Source organism: Camellia sinensis, chromosome 3 (assembly GCF_055761805.1).
Source record: "Camellia sinensis isolate YWXY chromosome 3, ASM5576180v1, whole genome shotgun sequence".
Lineage (NCBI taxonomy): Eukaryota > Viridiplantae > Streptophyta > Magnoliopsida > Ericales > Theaceae > Camellia > Camellia sinensis.
In genome coordinates, this window is record NC_138963.1 from 75502036 (window position 1) to 75516225 (window position 14190).

The 14190-nt window shown below is 34.7% G+C and overlaps 2 protein-coding genes across 2 annotated transcripts; both read right to left on the bottom strand.

Moving 5' to 3' along the window:
- Positions 1-6086: 6086 nt before the first annotated feature.
- On the bottom strand, positions 6087-9344 carry LOC145821611 (uncharacterized). Its single transcript, XM_082918146.1, has 4 exons — positions 8621-9344; positions 8035-8278; positions 7234-7617; positions 6087-6561 (listed from the first exon to the last, which is right to left on the bottom strand). Exons 1-4 carry the CDS (start codon positions 9342-9344, stop codon positions 6087-6089), a joined length of 1827 nt encoding a protein of 608 aa, XP_082774272.1.
- Positions 9345-9485: 141 nt separating this feature from the next.
- Positions 9486-10430, bottom strand: LOC145821612 (uncharacterized). The gene has a single exon (XM_082918147.1). It carries the CDS (start codon positions 10428-10430, stop codon positions 9486-9488), a length of 945 nt encoding a protein of 314 aa, XP_082774273.1.
- Positions 10431-14190: the final 3760 nt, after the last annotated feature.

Sequence of the window (14190 nt, forward strand, 5' to 3'; positions counted from 1 at the left end):
ATACATTTTGGTGACTCAAGATACAATACAACTTACCTTAACTTTAATATCTTATTCTTTCTTTCCATTATCAAAGACCCTTTCAACTTCAATTATTTTTTCCTTCATTTTCCCTTTCTTTCTCTCCTTTCTTTCTTTCTTTTCTTATTTCTTTCTTTCCTCACCAAGCCGAATCACCTCCTTTTATACCAGGGAAATGCTTGCCCAACAAGCTTAAAGTGTACACGTGGCCAGTCCCCAATTCATCCCATAGATTTTGATAATAATTCCATAGATTTAATCTTATCCGGAATAAATATTTAAGATAATTACACTTTGACCTAATATTTTAATATAATTATATAAATAAATTAATTCCTAATTAAATTACACTTTATTATATACCAACATAAAATTAATTATTTATTTTACTATCACACCCATTATTATTATTATTATTATTATTTTGACTCCTAAACTTTTAATAATTATATTATTCTACAAAATTACGCATAATAATATATAATAAATTATATATTTTTCAAATTGAGATAAAATAATATTAGTATAAATTCTACAGAATAATTAAAAATCTGGATTGTTACAATTGAATCACTTGTAACTTGTAATTTTTAATTTTGTGTCAATTTAGTGTAATTAATAATACTGTTAATATTTTTGATAAAAAATTATCACTGAATTTGTTGTGGTTAACTTAATGAGTTGAGCAAATTTATTATTCTAAAGTACGACATATGTCACTTATATGCATATTTGTCATTTAAAAATATGGGTAAATTGACACTCCCTGAGATTTATGTTTATTACAGTTTCCCCTCACTGTTTGGAAATTACACATCCCCTTGAGATTTAAAGTTTCATTACAGATTCCCCCTCAACAATTTAATTTTTTTAAATACCAATTTTGCCCTCACTAGGTAAATTACATTGATACCCCTCACATTTTAGAAATTATAATCCCCTCCCTTAGGTTTAAAGTAGCATTACCAATTGCCTCCTCGTTTAGCATTAGTTGGAAAAAAAAATTAATTAAAAAAAAATTATTTGAAAAAATTTTTTGTTAGTAATTTTTTTTAATTTATGTTTAAAAATCAACATAAACTCATTTTTTGAATTTATGTTTTTTTCTCAAATTTACAAACGGAGACAACAATTTATAAACCAAAAAAAAAATATCAAACAAGTTTTTATAATAGTTTTTAAAATTTTTGTAAATATAAATTGAAAACTAAAAGCGAAATGGTTACCAAACAGACCTCAGATGATAAAAATGTCGTAAAATTAACAAATAATTAAATAAGTTACCAATGTAAGAAATGACTTATCAAAAGATTCTTAGGTTATGTATAGCTTGATTTTTAGAAAAATAAAATTTAAAAATTAATTTAGTTAAGAAATAAAAAATAATCTAAATTGTTGGGTAAAATCTAAAATTAAGTGTCAAAAGTGAATCAATTAAAACTATACGGAAGAACAAAATGTAAGGATTATTGATGTAATTTACCCAACAACTATAAGCAATTGAAAGAAATTGAGATAAATTCGTAAATTCAGAGTGAAAATCGAGTTAATTGAAACTAGAAGGACTAAAATTCATGAAACTTTATCATTGTACAAGAGAGCAATTTGAATTTTTTTTTTCCTGTTTAGTCATATAAAGCCGTTGATCAATTTTATACATTTAACAAGTACAGTTAAAAAAATATGTTATATTGAGTTTAATTTATTTTGTTCATTTTAAATTTTTTGAAAATATATTGTCATTTTTTGTTTTTCCAAAAAATGCCATTATATAGCTTGGAAAGTTTTTGGCTTAGTGGCATTTTTCAAAATGCTATAAATATTGTTTATGACACTTTTTGCCTAATGCCATAAAAAGTAACTTGCACCTACCTAGCTTAGTGACATTGTTGAAAAAATGCCATTGCTACTAAAGTTTAGTGACATCTGTTGATAAATGTCACTAAACAAATTTCCTAGTATCGTTCTTTTTATAAAATGCCATAAAATTGATATGACATTTCTTTATTGAAATGCCATTAGAGCCTTATATGTTTGTGGTTCAGTGGCATTTTTCTAAATGTGTCACTGAATATTTTTTTCGTGGCATTTTCTAAAAACATGCCACTAATATAGTGTCACTAAAATGTGTTTTTGTTTTAGTTTTGTGACACTTATTTATTGAAATGTCACTAGAGCCTTTTATGTTTGTCGTTTAGTGACATTTTTCAAAAACGTGCCACCAAATATTATTTTTTGTGGCATTTTCTAAAAATATGCTACTAGTGTAGTGCCACTAAAGTGTGTTTTTGTTGTAGTGTCAATTTTGATATTTTGAACTGTTCATTTGGTAGGACCATCCTTATATATTTATTCATGAAAAAAATTAGCTCAATATGCTAGTTGTAACTTTTCATTTATTGTGTTTATCTTTAAAAAAATGAATGATAAATATATTTTTGAAAACGTCCATTTTTTTTCAAAAATAAACATGACAAAATTAAAAGGTTACAATTATCCGATCAAATTAATTTATTTCATGAATGATATATACGGAGTGCCTTACAAGATGAATGGTTTGAATTATCAAAACGAGACTTGTGGTAGAGCCAACGGGCCCCTTCAATTCTTTCTCATTCATCTTTAAACTTGAGAGAAATCCAACTCTAATATAAATTGTGTTTGATAAGCACACTAAGGGTAAGCCACCTGATGATCAATCCACAGGTAGCGCAACATCGACAAGAGGTAGTCTAGCTAAAGGACTTATCATTTTGGTCTTTATATAATACCAGTAGTCTCTACATTTTTCACCTTGTGTTATTTTAGTCCCTACATTTTTAATTGGTTCACTTTTGATTCTTAATTTTAGATTTTATATCAATTTGGTCCAATTAATAATATTGTTAGTATTTTTTTTAAAAAATATCACTAAATTGGTTGAGATTAACTCATTGAGTTAATTTTATAATTTTGTCCTTAAAAATATGAAACGTGACACTTATATGTGTATTTGTGATGCCCCAATTTTTTTTTTTTTTGAAACGTCATAAGATTTAAATAACAATAACTTGCTAGATAAAATTTTAACTACTAGTTAGGAACTTTTAAGTTCTTACAAAGCCAAAGTCCAACGACAAAATAAAACTACAAGTTCACACGCAACGTCACAACATAGTTTAATCCTAATACAAGGGATAACAGGATTTTATTCTGACAAAATCTTGACTCTAAGTCAGCCAAGGTTCGATATTGGCAGCAACTCCAATTTCAGCCTCAGTCCCTTCTTCAACATAATCTGGCATGAAACGCCAGGGCAACAAAATATATGCCATGAGTTTTGCAACACAGTAAGAAAACGTAACCAACCTACCATTCTTTGTAAGAGACAAATAATAATATTCTAAATATGAGATAACAATATAATTATACACAGAAATTACAACCATTAGAATAGTTTCAGTAATTTTAATAAATTAGGTGACACTCGAAATCTCACCAAAGAGATTTAACTTACCAACCACTAAGCATGGCAACGGTTAATTTGAAACCCTCCATTGGTCAAATATTTAAGTGTTACCAACCGTAACTACCAGGGATGCTCACGTCCGGAGTTATATACCCAAGTAGTGGCATCCGTGGTCTGCCCCAAGGAAACGGTCTGCCAGGGGTAAGCAACCTCCCTGTGTGCCACCTGCACATCCACCCTTATTCCAAAACCGAATACCGAAAAGGGTTCAAATAAGTCCCGTGCCATCTTAGAGTTTCGCAACACAATTTACGTGAGAATTCTCAAAACCAGGGCTCACCCTGAACAACCGGTGTTAACCGTCAACCCTTAATTCCGTACAGTCTTTAAACCAAGACTCACTCCGAACAACTGGTATTAACCGTCAATTGTTAACTTTGTATATGTCGTTAATCATTTCAGTTAATTTTGATATTAATCACAAATAATTCCAAATTTTTAATCACAAATAATGTTATACCAACTCATTAAAATTCCCAATCATAAAATATTGCATGTGTCACACAATACTAAATAAAAGTACAGAATTTAAATAAGCAATTTATTTAAACCATGGTATGAAATAATAACTTAGATACAAGAATTAAACCCTAAACACACACATGCACAAATTTTTGATTTACAAAATTAGACTAGCATAATATTAAAGTGGTGATTTTATTCTGTCCAGAAAAATTTTCAGAGTATATATCTTGCAAATAAAATTATAAATACATTACTTATACAACTCTAAAATTCATATCAATCTACAGGATACTCAATAAACATGTTATGGTTATTTTTCAGAAAGCTTTTTCCAAAAATAACTTATAAATAATTCTAAACAAATTCCAAGGGTGTTTATGACACAGATTTGTCACATTTCCTTATATTAATTCCATGCTTAAATTTATAGATCAAACCCATAATCTAAGAATTTAGTATGAAACTAGACTTCTCAAATTTCATCTTCTAGTTAGAAATTACCAGATTTGGCTTAGTATAGAATTTTAAATAAATTTTCAAATACATGGTAAAATCTGTCTCACAGTTTCAGATTCAGTTAGAAATTTGTATAAATTCGTAGAAAGCTCGAAAATTGTTTCCAAAAATTTCTGGATAAACTAGACATCATTATCAACAATTTTGTAGAAGAAATTATCTCGAAATTATGAGTATAAAATTGTCTAAAAATTCGGGTAACATGCTGGCAGATTCAAGACAGATTATTCTCAACACAGTTTCAGATTTAGTTAAAAATTTGTATAAATTCGTAGAAAGCTCAAAAATTGTTTCCAAAACTTTCTGGATAAACTAGACATCATTATCAACAACTTTGTAGAAGAAATTATCTCGAAATTTTGAGTATAAAATTGTCTAAAAATTCAGGTAACATGCTGGCAGATTCAAGACAGATTATTCTCTACACAGTTTCAGATTTAGTTAAAAATTTGTATAAATTCGTAGAAAGCTCAAAAATTGTATCCAAAAATTTCTGGATAAACTAGACATCATTATCAACAACTTTGTAGAAGAAATCATCTTGAAATTTTGAGTATAAAATTGTCTAAAAATTCGGGTAACATGCTGGCAGATTCAACATAGATTATCTTCAACACAATTTAGACAATGTATCATATGTACACAATCTGAAAATTTCAATTATGAAAAAAAAAATGAGAGGATTGAGAGGGTTTTCTTACCTAGTAATAGGGTGACAAAATGGTTGAGAATTTTGGCTTCCTTAATCTCCTACTCTTCTTCCTCTCCTATCACTAAGCTTGGTTGCTTTGGGGATTTCTCTCTTCTTCTTTTTTTTTCGCCCCCACCGAATGCTTGCATGCACAAGGAAGGCTTGCATGCATATATATAAATTGAAGACATCTCTCTCTCCCTCTCATTCTTTCCATTATTTTATTTTCTCAAAAACATTCCATTCCCTTTCTCCAATTTCTAAGAGCAAGCTTTCTCTAATTTTTATAAGTTCTTCCCTAAATTTTATAAAGGATGGTGGGTTCGGTAGGAGCTGTTGGTTGTTTGCCCACAGTTTGTTTGTTTGTATTATTTTTTTATTTTTTTATATTTTATTTTTTTGTGTGGGTTTCTGAAAATTGACACACTGAGATTTTTAACTAAGGTATTTAGTAAGAATAGTTATTATATTGAATCCTAATTAAAATAATTTATAAACAACAAATATTGAACACCCACAAAATTATTATTCTTAATAATGTCTTGTTAGTGATTGAATTGAGTCAATTTAAAACTAACTTTTACACTAATATATAATTCAGATAGACTGTAGACAAAATTAATTAATTAATTAATTTTCTTTAAAGAATAATTAAAAGATGGGTTTTCACAATCTACCCTCCTAAAAGAAAATTTTGTCCTCGAAATTAATTCGTACCTTTAGACTCGAAAAGTTGAGGGTAATTGACACGTATCATATCTTCTCGCTCCCACGTTGACTCTTCCGTCCCACGATGTCTCCAGAGAACTCGAACCAATGGTATAGTTTTGCCTCATAATTTCTTCTCGCGACAATCTAAAATCTTGACAGGCTTTTCTTCAATTGTCACGTCTTCATCAAGATTAATTTCCTCCCAATTGATGATGTGGAAGGGTGTGGCTCGTATTTCTGTAGCATAGAGACGTGGAAAACATTATGTACTCCAGCCAGTTGAGGTGGTAGAGCCAAACGGTACGCCACTTCTCCTATTTTGTCCAAAATTTCGAAAGGCCCTATGAAGCGACGTGACAACTTTCCCTTCTTTCCGAAACGAACAACTCCTCGGCGAGGTTGTATTTTCAGAAACACATGATCTCCAACTTTAAATGCTAAAGGTCTTCTCCTTTGATCTGCATAGCTTTTCTGCCTACTCTGAGCGGTCTCAAGCCTCTGCCTAATTAGTTTCACCTTCTCGGTAGTTTCTTGAACTAACTTTGGCCCTAAAAAAGGTGCTTCTCCGACTTCTGTCCAACATATTGGTGATCGGCAAGGCCGTCCGTACAAAGCTTCATACGGTGCCATACCAATACTTGCTTGAAAACTATTATTGTAAGAGAATTCGACTAGTGGTAAATATTTCTCCCAACTACCTTTAAAGTCCATCACACAAGCTCGAAGCATGTCTTCTAAAGTTTGAATTGTTCTTTCTGATTGGCCGTCAGTTTGAGGGTGAAAAGCTGTACTAAAACACAACTCTGTACCCAAGGCCTTTTGCAGACTTTGCCAGAACTGTGACGTAAAACGAGAATCACGATCTGACACTATTGAGATTGGTACTCCGTGCAATCTAATGATTTCTCGAATAAATAATCGACTTAAAGATTCGAGTGTGCCTGCTGGTCCTATTGGTAGGAAATGTGCCGTCTTAGTTAATCGATCAACCACCACCCAAATGGCATCATGGCCTTGCGGCGACCGGGGTAATCCTGTTACAAAATCCATTGTTATGTGTTCCCATTTCCACTTAGGTATTGGTAAAGGTTGGAGTTTCCCTGCCGGCTTTTGATGTTCTGCCTTTACTTGCTGACACGTTAAACACTTAGATACGAATTGAGCAACATCCTTCTTCATTCCACTCCACCAATACTGTCGCTTAAGATCCTGGTACATCTTATTTCCTCCCGAATGAACCGCAAAAATCGAATGGTGCAATTCTTTAAGTACTTCCTCTCTTAATTGTTCGATGTTTGGTACAAAAATTCTACCCAAATACCTTAAACTACCATCTTGATGGAGTGTCCAATCCGGTGAAGATTCCTCGGTCACTAATCGGGCCTTGATGAAGTCGGTCTCCTGATCAAATCTTTGGGCTTCCAACACTTTGGTAAGAAGTTGGGGTGTTGCAACTATTGTAAACAACCTACCCTTCCCATTCTGAGTCTCTGGTTGTAACTTAAACTCATTCATAGTGCTTACCATTTCCCATTCTTTAATTGATATGCTGGCTACAATCTCTCTTGTCTTTCGACTTAGTGCATCTGCTACAACATTAGCCTTCCCGGGATGATAAGATATGGTGAATTGGTAATCTTCAAGGTACTCCATCCAGCGTCTCTGCCTCATGTTCAAATCTCTTTGGGTGAACAAGTACTTCAAGCTTTTGTGATCAGTAAATATCTCAAATTTTTCGCTATAAAGGTAATGTCGCCAAGTCTTAAGTGCATAGACCACAGCTGCCAACTCCAGATCGTGAGTAGGATAATTTTTCTCATGATTCTTCAATTGTCTTGATCCGTAAGCTACTACCTTCCCGTTTTGCATTAACACACTACCTAACCCTTCCTTAGAGGCATCACAATAAACAGTGTACCCAACGTCACGTTCGGGTATGACTAATATAGGAGCGCTTGTCAGTCTCTTCTTGAGTTCTTGAAATGACTGTTCACACGCTTCGTTCCATTCAAACTTTACTCCTTTTTGCGTTAGGCGTGTCATCGGCTTGGCTAATTTGGAGAAATCCTGAATGAATCTCCTATAATAACCTGCTAATCCCAAGAAACTACGAATCTCAAACGTATTCTTAGGTTGTTTCCACCCCATCACTGCTTCTACTTTAGCAGGATCCACTGATATCCCAGATTCAGATACAACATGACCTAAGAACTTTACTTCCTTTAGCCAAAATTCACATTTGCTAGCTTTAGCATACAATTGGTTTTCTCTTAGAATTTGCAAAACGGTCCTCAGATGTTGCTCGTGATCTTCCTCCGATCGTGAGTATATCAAAATATCGTCAATGAATACTACCACAAATTGGTCTAAATAGGGGGTAAAAATTTTGTTCATTAAACTCATGAATACCCCAGGAGCATTTGTCAAACCAAATGGCATTACCACAAACTCATAGTGGCCATAACGGGTTCGAAATGCAGTTTTGGGTATATCTTCTCCTCTAACACGAAGTTGGTGGTATCCCGACCTAAGGTCAATTTTGGAAAAACATTTTGAACCTCTTAATTGATCAAACAAGTCATCAATTCTGGGTAAGGGATATCGATTTTTAATGGTGGCTCGATTTAGTTGTCGATAATCGATGCACAATCTTAAGGTCCCATCCTTCTTCTTTGCGAATAATGCTGGCGCTCCACAAGGGGACGTACTTGGTCTGATGAACTTCTTACTCAACAGTTCTTGCAACTGCTCCTTCAATTCTCGAAGTTCAGCTGGCGCCATACGATGTGGTGCTATTGAAATCGGTGAAGTCCCGGGTTGAAGCTCAATCGTGAAATCTACATCTCGTTTTGGAGGTAATCCTGGTAATTCGTCAGGGAAAACGTCAGCGTACTCGCACACCACATGGGGTAATCCTGGATCCTCTCGATTTTCATCTTCCAAAATTAGGCTCGCCAACCATCCAGTTAGTTGATCATGCCATCGCGACTTGCGACACGTTGGAGTTAGAGAATCTTGTCTATCCCCTTTAAATTGGACTTTCGTGCCGTTAAGGGAGGATGCTGTCACTGTCTTACAGTAACAATCAATAATGGCTCGATGAACTGACAACCAGTCCATTCCTAGGATGACGTCAAAATCCGACATATCCATAACTCTTAGATCACAGATCAAATGTGAACCGGAGATTTCTAGCTCACAAGATTTACACACTAGATTTACTCGGGTTTGACCTCCTAAGGGTGAAGCGACACTCATAGCTATCTCTAACGCTTCTGGCTTTAAACCCAAACTTGTCACACATGCAGTGGATATAAAAGAATGCGAAGCTCCAGAATCAAATAATACTTTAACCCAAGAATTCATAAGGATTAACATACCTTGAATTACTGATGGGTTATCAACATCTTCTTCTTCTTGGAGAGCATACATTCTTCCTACTGCCTGTTGATTAGTCTCTCCCAGTTTCTTTCCATTTCCAGCTCCTTGTGGTTGTGTTCTTGGTCGGCCTGCATTCTTAGAGGCTTGAGGCTGCCCCTTGTTGGTCTGGGCATGTTGAGTAGGCTTAGAACCTTACCCTGGTTGGCATTTGTTGTATGGTTGTGCCCCTCGCTGATCCATAAAATACTTCCCTCCTTGAGGACACTCGCTTCGACGATGCCCCTGTTGACCACATCCGAAACATCTTCCTTTCCACTCACTTACAAAGTTTCCTCCTTGCTGGTTTCCTTGATTCTGTCTTTGTTGCTGTTGCATTCCTCCGGCATAAGGTGCTGGTGCAGGATGGTTTTTGGTGTTGCGGACTGGGCCTCCTCCGTGTGGTTGGTTGTTGTTCCTTGATCGCTGATTCCGAATGCGTTCGGAATCCGCTAACTCTCGTTCCACAATTAAAGTTCGATCCACCATTTGGGCATAGGTAGAGAGTTGTACTGCGATTAATCTTCCTCTAATGTCTGTGTCCAAGCCCCATTCGAATCGCCTAACCTTATCTTCTTCATTTGCTACTATGGCTAAAGCGTACCGTGAAAGAGCTTCAAAACGGTTCGCATATTGAGCGACTGACATTTTTCCTTGTTTCAGTTGGAGGAACTCTTGAATCATTTCTTGTTTTAGCGAGTTAGGAAAATACTTTTCCATGAACAGGTCTTCGAACTGTCTCCAAGTTAATGTCTCTACTTGTCGAGTACTTTTGATCATTTCCCACCAATGATCTGCTTCCCCTTCCATTTGAAATGCCGCCATGGTCACTCTATCTTGTTCATTTCGGATGTCGGAAGTATCTAGCAACTTCTTAATTTGTCTTAACCAAGCTTCAGCTTCATGGGGGTTTGATCCACCAAGGAATTTGTGGGGACGTAGCTTTTCAAACTTTGCTATCATCTCCGATTTGTTTTGATCTTGGTTTCGGGGTGGTATATTGCCTACCTTATCAGCAATCGCGTGTATAATTCGAGCAACATCGCCATCAGGCACTCCATCGCCATTACCGTTGTTATTATTTCTTGTTCGTCCAGCCATTCTGCATGACGGGATTTTCTTGTGATTTATTCACTTATTTATTATCAGTATTATTATTATACTTATGTGCAAGGACAGTAAAAAAAAAAAGACTTCATTAATTAGATTAGATAAGCTACAATTAGCAAAATACAAATAGAACAAAGGAAAAGATTAAATAACATACTACGGGCAAGAGATAGCCCCTACAATCCGAGTTAACTCCTACACTCACAATTCTAAACTAGGCAATTTTTACATGTGAGCATACAAAACAATCAGTTAACCTAGCTTATAATTCCCTTAAGACCCCTTAAAATAGCCAAGGAAAGTCTCTCCACACCAGGGCTTCCGGCTCCCATATGGCTTGGAAAAGTCCCATGAATCGCCATAGCACCCTTACGAAGATAGCAGTTTCGCACACACAATGCCCTAGCAGCAGCACCGGCTCCTCCCGATAGGTCCTCCAGTCTCTGAAGTCCACTGACCCATCTCTCCTCACAATCCTGCTTGGGTCGGGCATGATATATTGAAGGCTCCAAAAGTCAAAAAGGTCGCCCACTCTTTCGGTGAAACCGTCCGGAAAGGGGCCTAGTTGATATACCCAGGGAGTCTCTTGTCTTAGAATCTGGATAGGTCCGATATAGGTGCCCACCCAACTCTCATTTTTCCAAGCACAACCTCCGAGGGGATAAAGTCTGACATATACAAAAGAGCCAATCTGCAACCCGTTTTGCACATCCCAACCCTCAAACGTGGCTCCTATATCTCCAGGGTTCCCCTCGGTATTGCCTTCCATAGACTCATCCTCAGTGTCTGACTCAATCACAATAACCTCCGGGGGGTTGTATATTGGTACAACTTCTTCAACTTCTTCAGACTCAGGTTCAGGCTCAAGTTCAGGATCAGGTTCAGGGTCAAGCTCAGGCTCAGATTCATAGTCTTCTATAGGCATTTCCACGTCTTCACTTGGGTCGGATTCTATGGATTCATAGTCTTCTATAGGCATCTCCACTTCTTCACTTGGGTCAGATTCTATGTCATAGTTTTCCACCGAATTTTCCTCGTTAGAGTTAATGTCTGATGACCCTGGCATCCTACAAATAAAAAGGTTCTAACTTAGTTAGGTCACCGAGAATTACAAATTAACTTAAGGTTTTCTTAATTGCAAAAAATAATAAACTACTACCCATGGCCCAAAGGTTCAAACCTAGGCTCTGATACCAAGCTGTGACGCCCCAAATTTTTTTTTTTGAAACGTCATAAGATTTAAATAACAATAACTTGCTAGATAAAATTTTAACTACTAGTTAGGAACTTTTAAGTTCTTACAAAGCCAAAGTCCAACGACAAAATAAAACTACAAGTTCACACACAACGTCACAACATAGTTTAATCCTAATACAAGGGATAACAGGATTTTATTCTAACAAAATCTTGACTCTAAGTCAGCCAAGGTTCGATATTGGCAGCAGCTCCAATTTCAGCCTCAGTCCCTTCTTCAACATAATCTGGCATGAAACGCCAGGGCAACAAAATATATGCCATGAGTTTTGCAACACAGTAAGAAAACGAAACCAACCTACCATTCTTTTTAAGAGATAAATAATAATATTCTAAATATGAGATAACAATATAATTATACACAGAAATTACAACCATTAGAATAGTTTCAGTAATTTTAATAAATTAGGTGACACTCGAAATCTCACCAAAGAGATTTAACTTACCAACCACTAAGCATGGCAACGGTTAATTTGAAACCCTCCCTTGGTCAAATATTTAAGTGTTACCAACCGTAACTACCAGGGATGCCCACGTCCGGAGTTATATACCCAAGTAGTGGCATCCGTGGTCTGCCCCAAGGAAACGGTCTGCCAGGGGTAAGCAACCTCCCTGTGTGCCACCTGCACATCCACCCTTATTCCAAAACCGAATACCGAAAAGGGTTCAAATAAGTCCCGTGCCATCTTAGAGTTTCGCAACACAATTTACGTGAGAATTCTCAAAACCAGGGCTCACCCTGAACAACCGGTGTTAACCGTCAACCCTTAATTCCGTACAGTCTTTAAACCAAGACTCACTCCGAACAACTGGTATTAACCGTCAATTGTTAACTTTGTATATGTCGTTAATCATTTCAGTTAATTTTGATATTAATCACAAATAATTCCAAATTTTTAATCACAAATAATGTTATACCAACTCATTAAAATTCCCAATCATAAAATATTGCATGTGTCACACAATACTAAATAAAAGTACAGAATTTAAATAAGCAATTTATTTAAACCATGGTATGAAATAATAACTTAGATACAAGAATTAAACCCTAAACACACACATGCACAAATTTTTGATTTACAAAATTAGACTAGCATAATATTAAAGTGGTGATTTTATTCTGTCCAGAAAAATTTTCAGAGTATATATCTTGCAAATAAAATTATAAATACATTACTTATACAACTCTAAAATTCATATCAATCTACAGGATACTCAATAAACATGTTATGGTTATTTTTCAGAAAGCTTTTTCCAAAAATAACTTATAAATAATTCTAAACAAATTCCAAGGGTGTTTATGACACAGATTTGTCACATTTCCTTATATTAATTCCATGCTTAAATTTATAGATCAAACCCATAATCTAAGAATTTAGTATGAAACTAGACTTCTCAAATTTCATCTTCTAGTTAGAAATTACCAGATTTGGCTTAGTATAGAATTTTAAATAAATTTTCAAATACATGGTAAAATCTGTCTCACAGTTTCAGATTCAGTTAGAAATTTGTATAAATTCGTAGAAAGCTCGAAAATTGTTTCCAAAAATTTCTGGATAAACTAGACATCATTATCAACAATTTTGTAGAAGAAATTATCTCGAAATTATGAGTATAAAATTGTCTAAAAATTCGGGTAACATGCTGGCAGATTCAAGACAGATTATTCTCAACACAGTTTCAGATTTAGTTAAAAATTTGTATAAATTCGTAGAAAGCTCAAAAATTGTTTCCAAAACTTTCTGGATAAACTAGACATCATTATCAACAACTTTGTAGAAGAAATTATCTCGAAATTTTGAGTATAAAATTGTCTAAAAATTCAGGTAACATGCTGGCAGATTCAAGACAGATTATTCTCTACACAGTTTCAGATTTAGTTAAAAATTTGTATAAATTCGTAGAAAGCTCAAAAATTGTATCCAAAAATTTCTGGATAAACTAGACATCATTATCAACAACTTTGTAGAAGAAATCATCTTGAAATTTTGAGTATAAAATTGTCTAAAAATTCGGGTAACATGCTGGCAGATTCAACATAGATTATCTTCAACACAATTTAGACAATGTATCATATGTACACAATCTGAAAATTTCAATTATGAAAAAAAAAATGAGAGGATTGAGAGGGTTTTCTTACCTAGTAATAGGGTGACAAAATGGTTGAGAATTTTGGCTTCCTTAATCTCCTACTCTTCTTCCTCTCCTATCACTAAGCTTGGTTGCTTTGGGGATTTCTCTCTTCTTCTTTTTTTTTCGCCCCCACCGAATGCTTGCATGCACAAGGAAGGCTTGCATGCATATATATAAATTGAAGACATCTCTCTCTCCCTCTCATTCTTTCCATTATTTTATTTTCTCAAAAACATTCCATTCCCTTTCTCCAATTTCTAAGAGCAAGCTTTCTCTAATTTTTATAAGTTCTTCCCTAAATTTTATAAAGGATGGTGGGTTTGGTAGGAGCTGTTGGTTGTTTGCCCACAGTTTGTTTGTTTGT

Coding starts and splice junctions, on each gene's coding strand:
- LOC145821611 (XM_082918146.1), bottom strand. CDS start 9,344: ATGTATGCTCTCCAAGAAGAAGAAGATGTTGATAACCCATCAGTAATT. Junction 8,279..8,620: donor TAAGAAGTTCATCAGACCAA/GTACGTCCCCTT, acceptor CCCCCTATTTAG/ACCAATTTGTGGTAGTATTC. Junction 7,618..8,034: donor TGGAAACAACCTAAGAATAC/GTTTGAGATTCG, acceptor TGATCACAAAAG/CTTGAAGTACTTGTTCACCC.
- LOC145821612 (XM_082918147.1), bottom strand. CDS start 10,430: ATGGCTGGACGAACAAGAAATAATAACAACGGTAATGGCGATGGAGTG.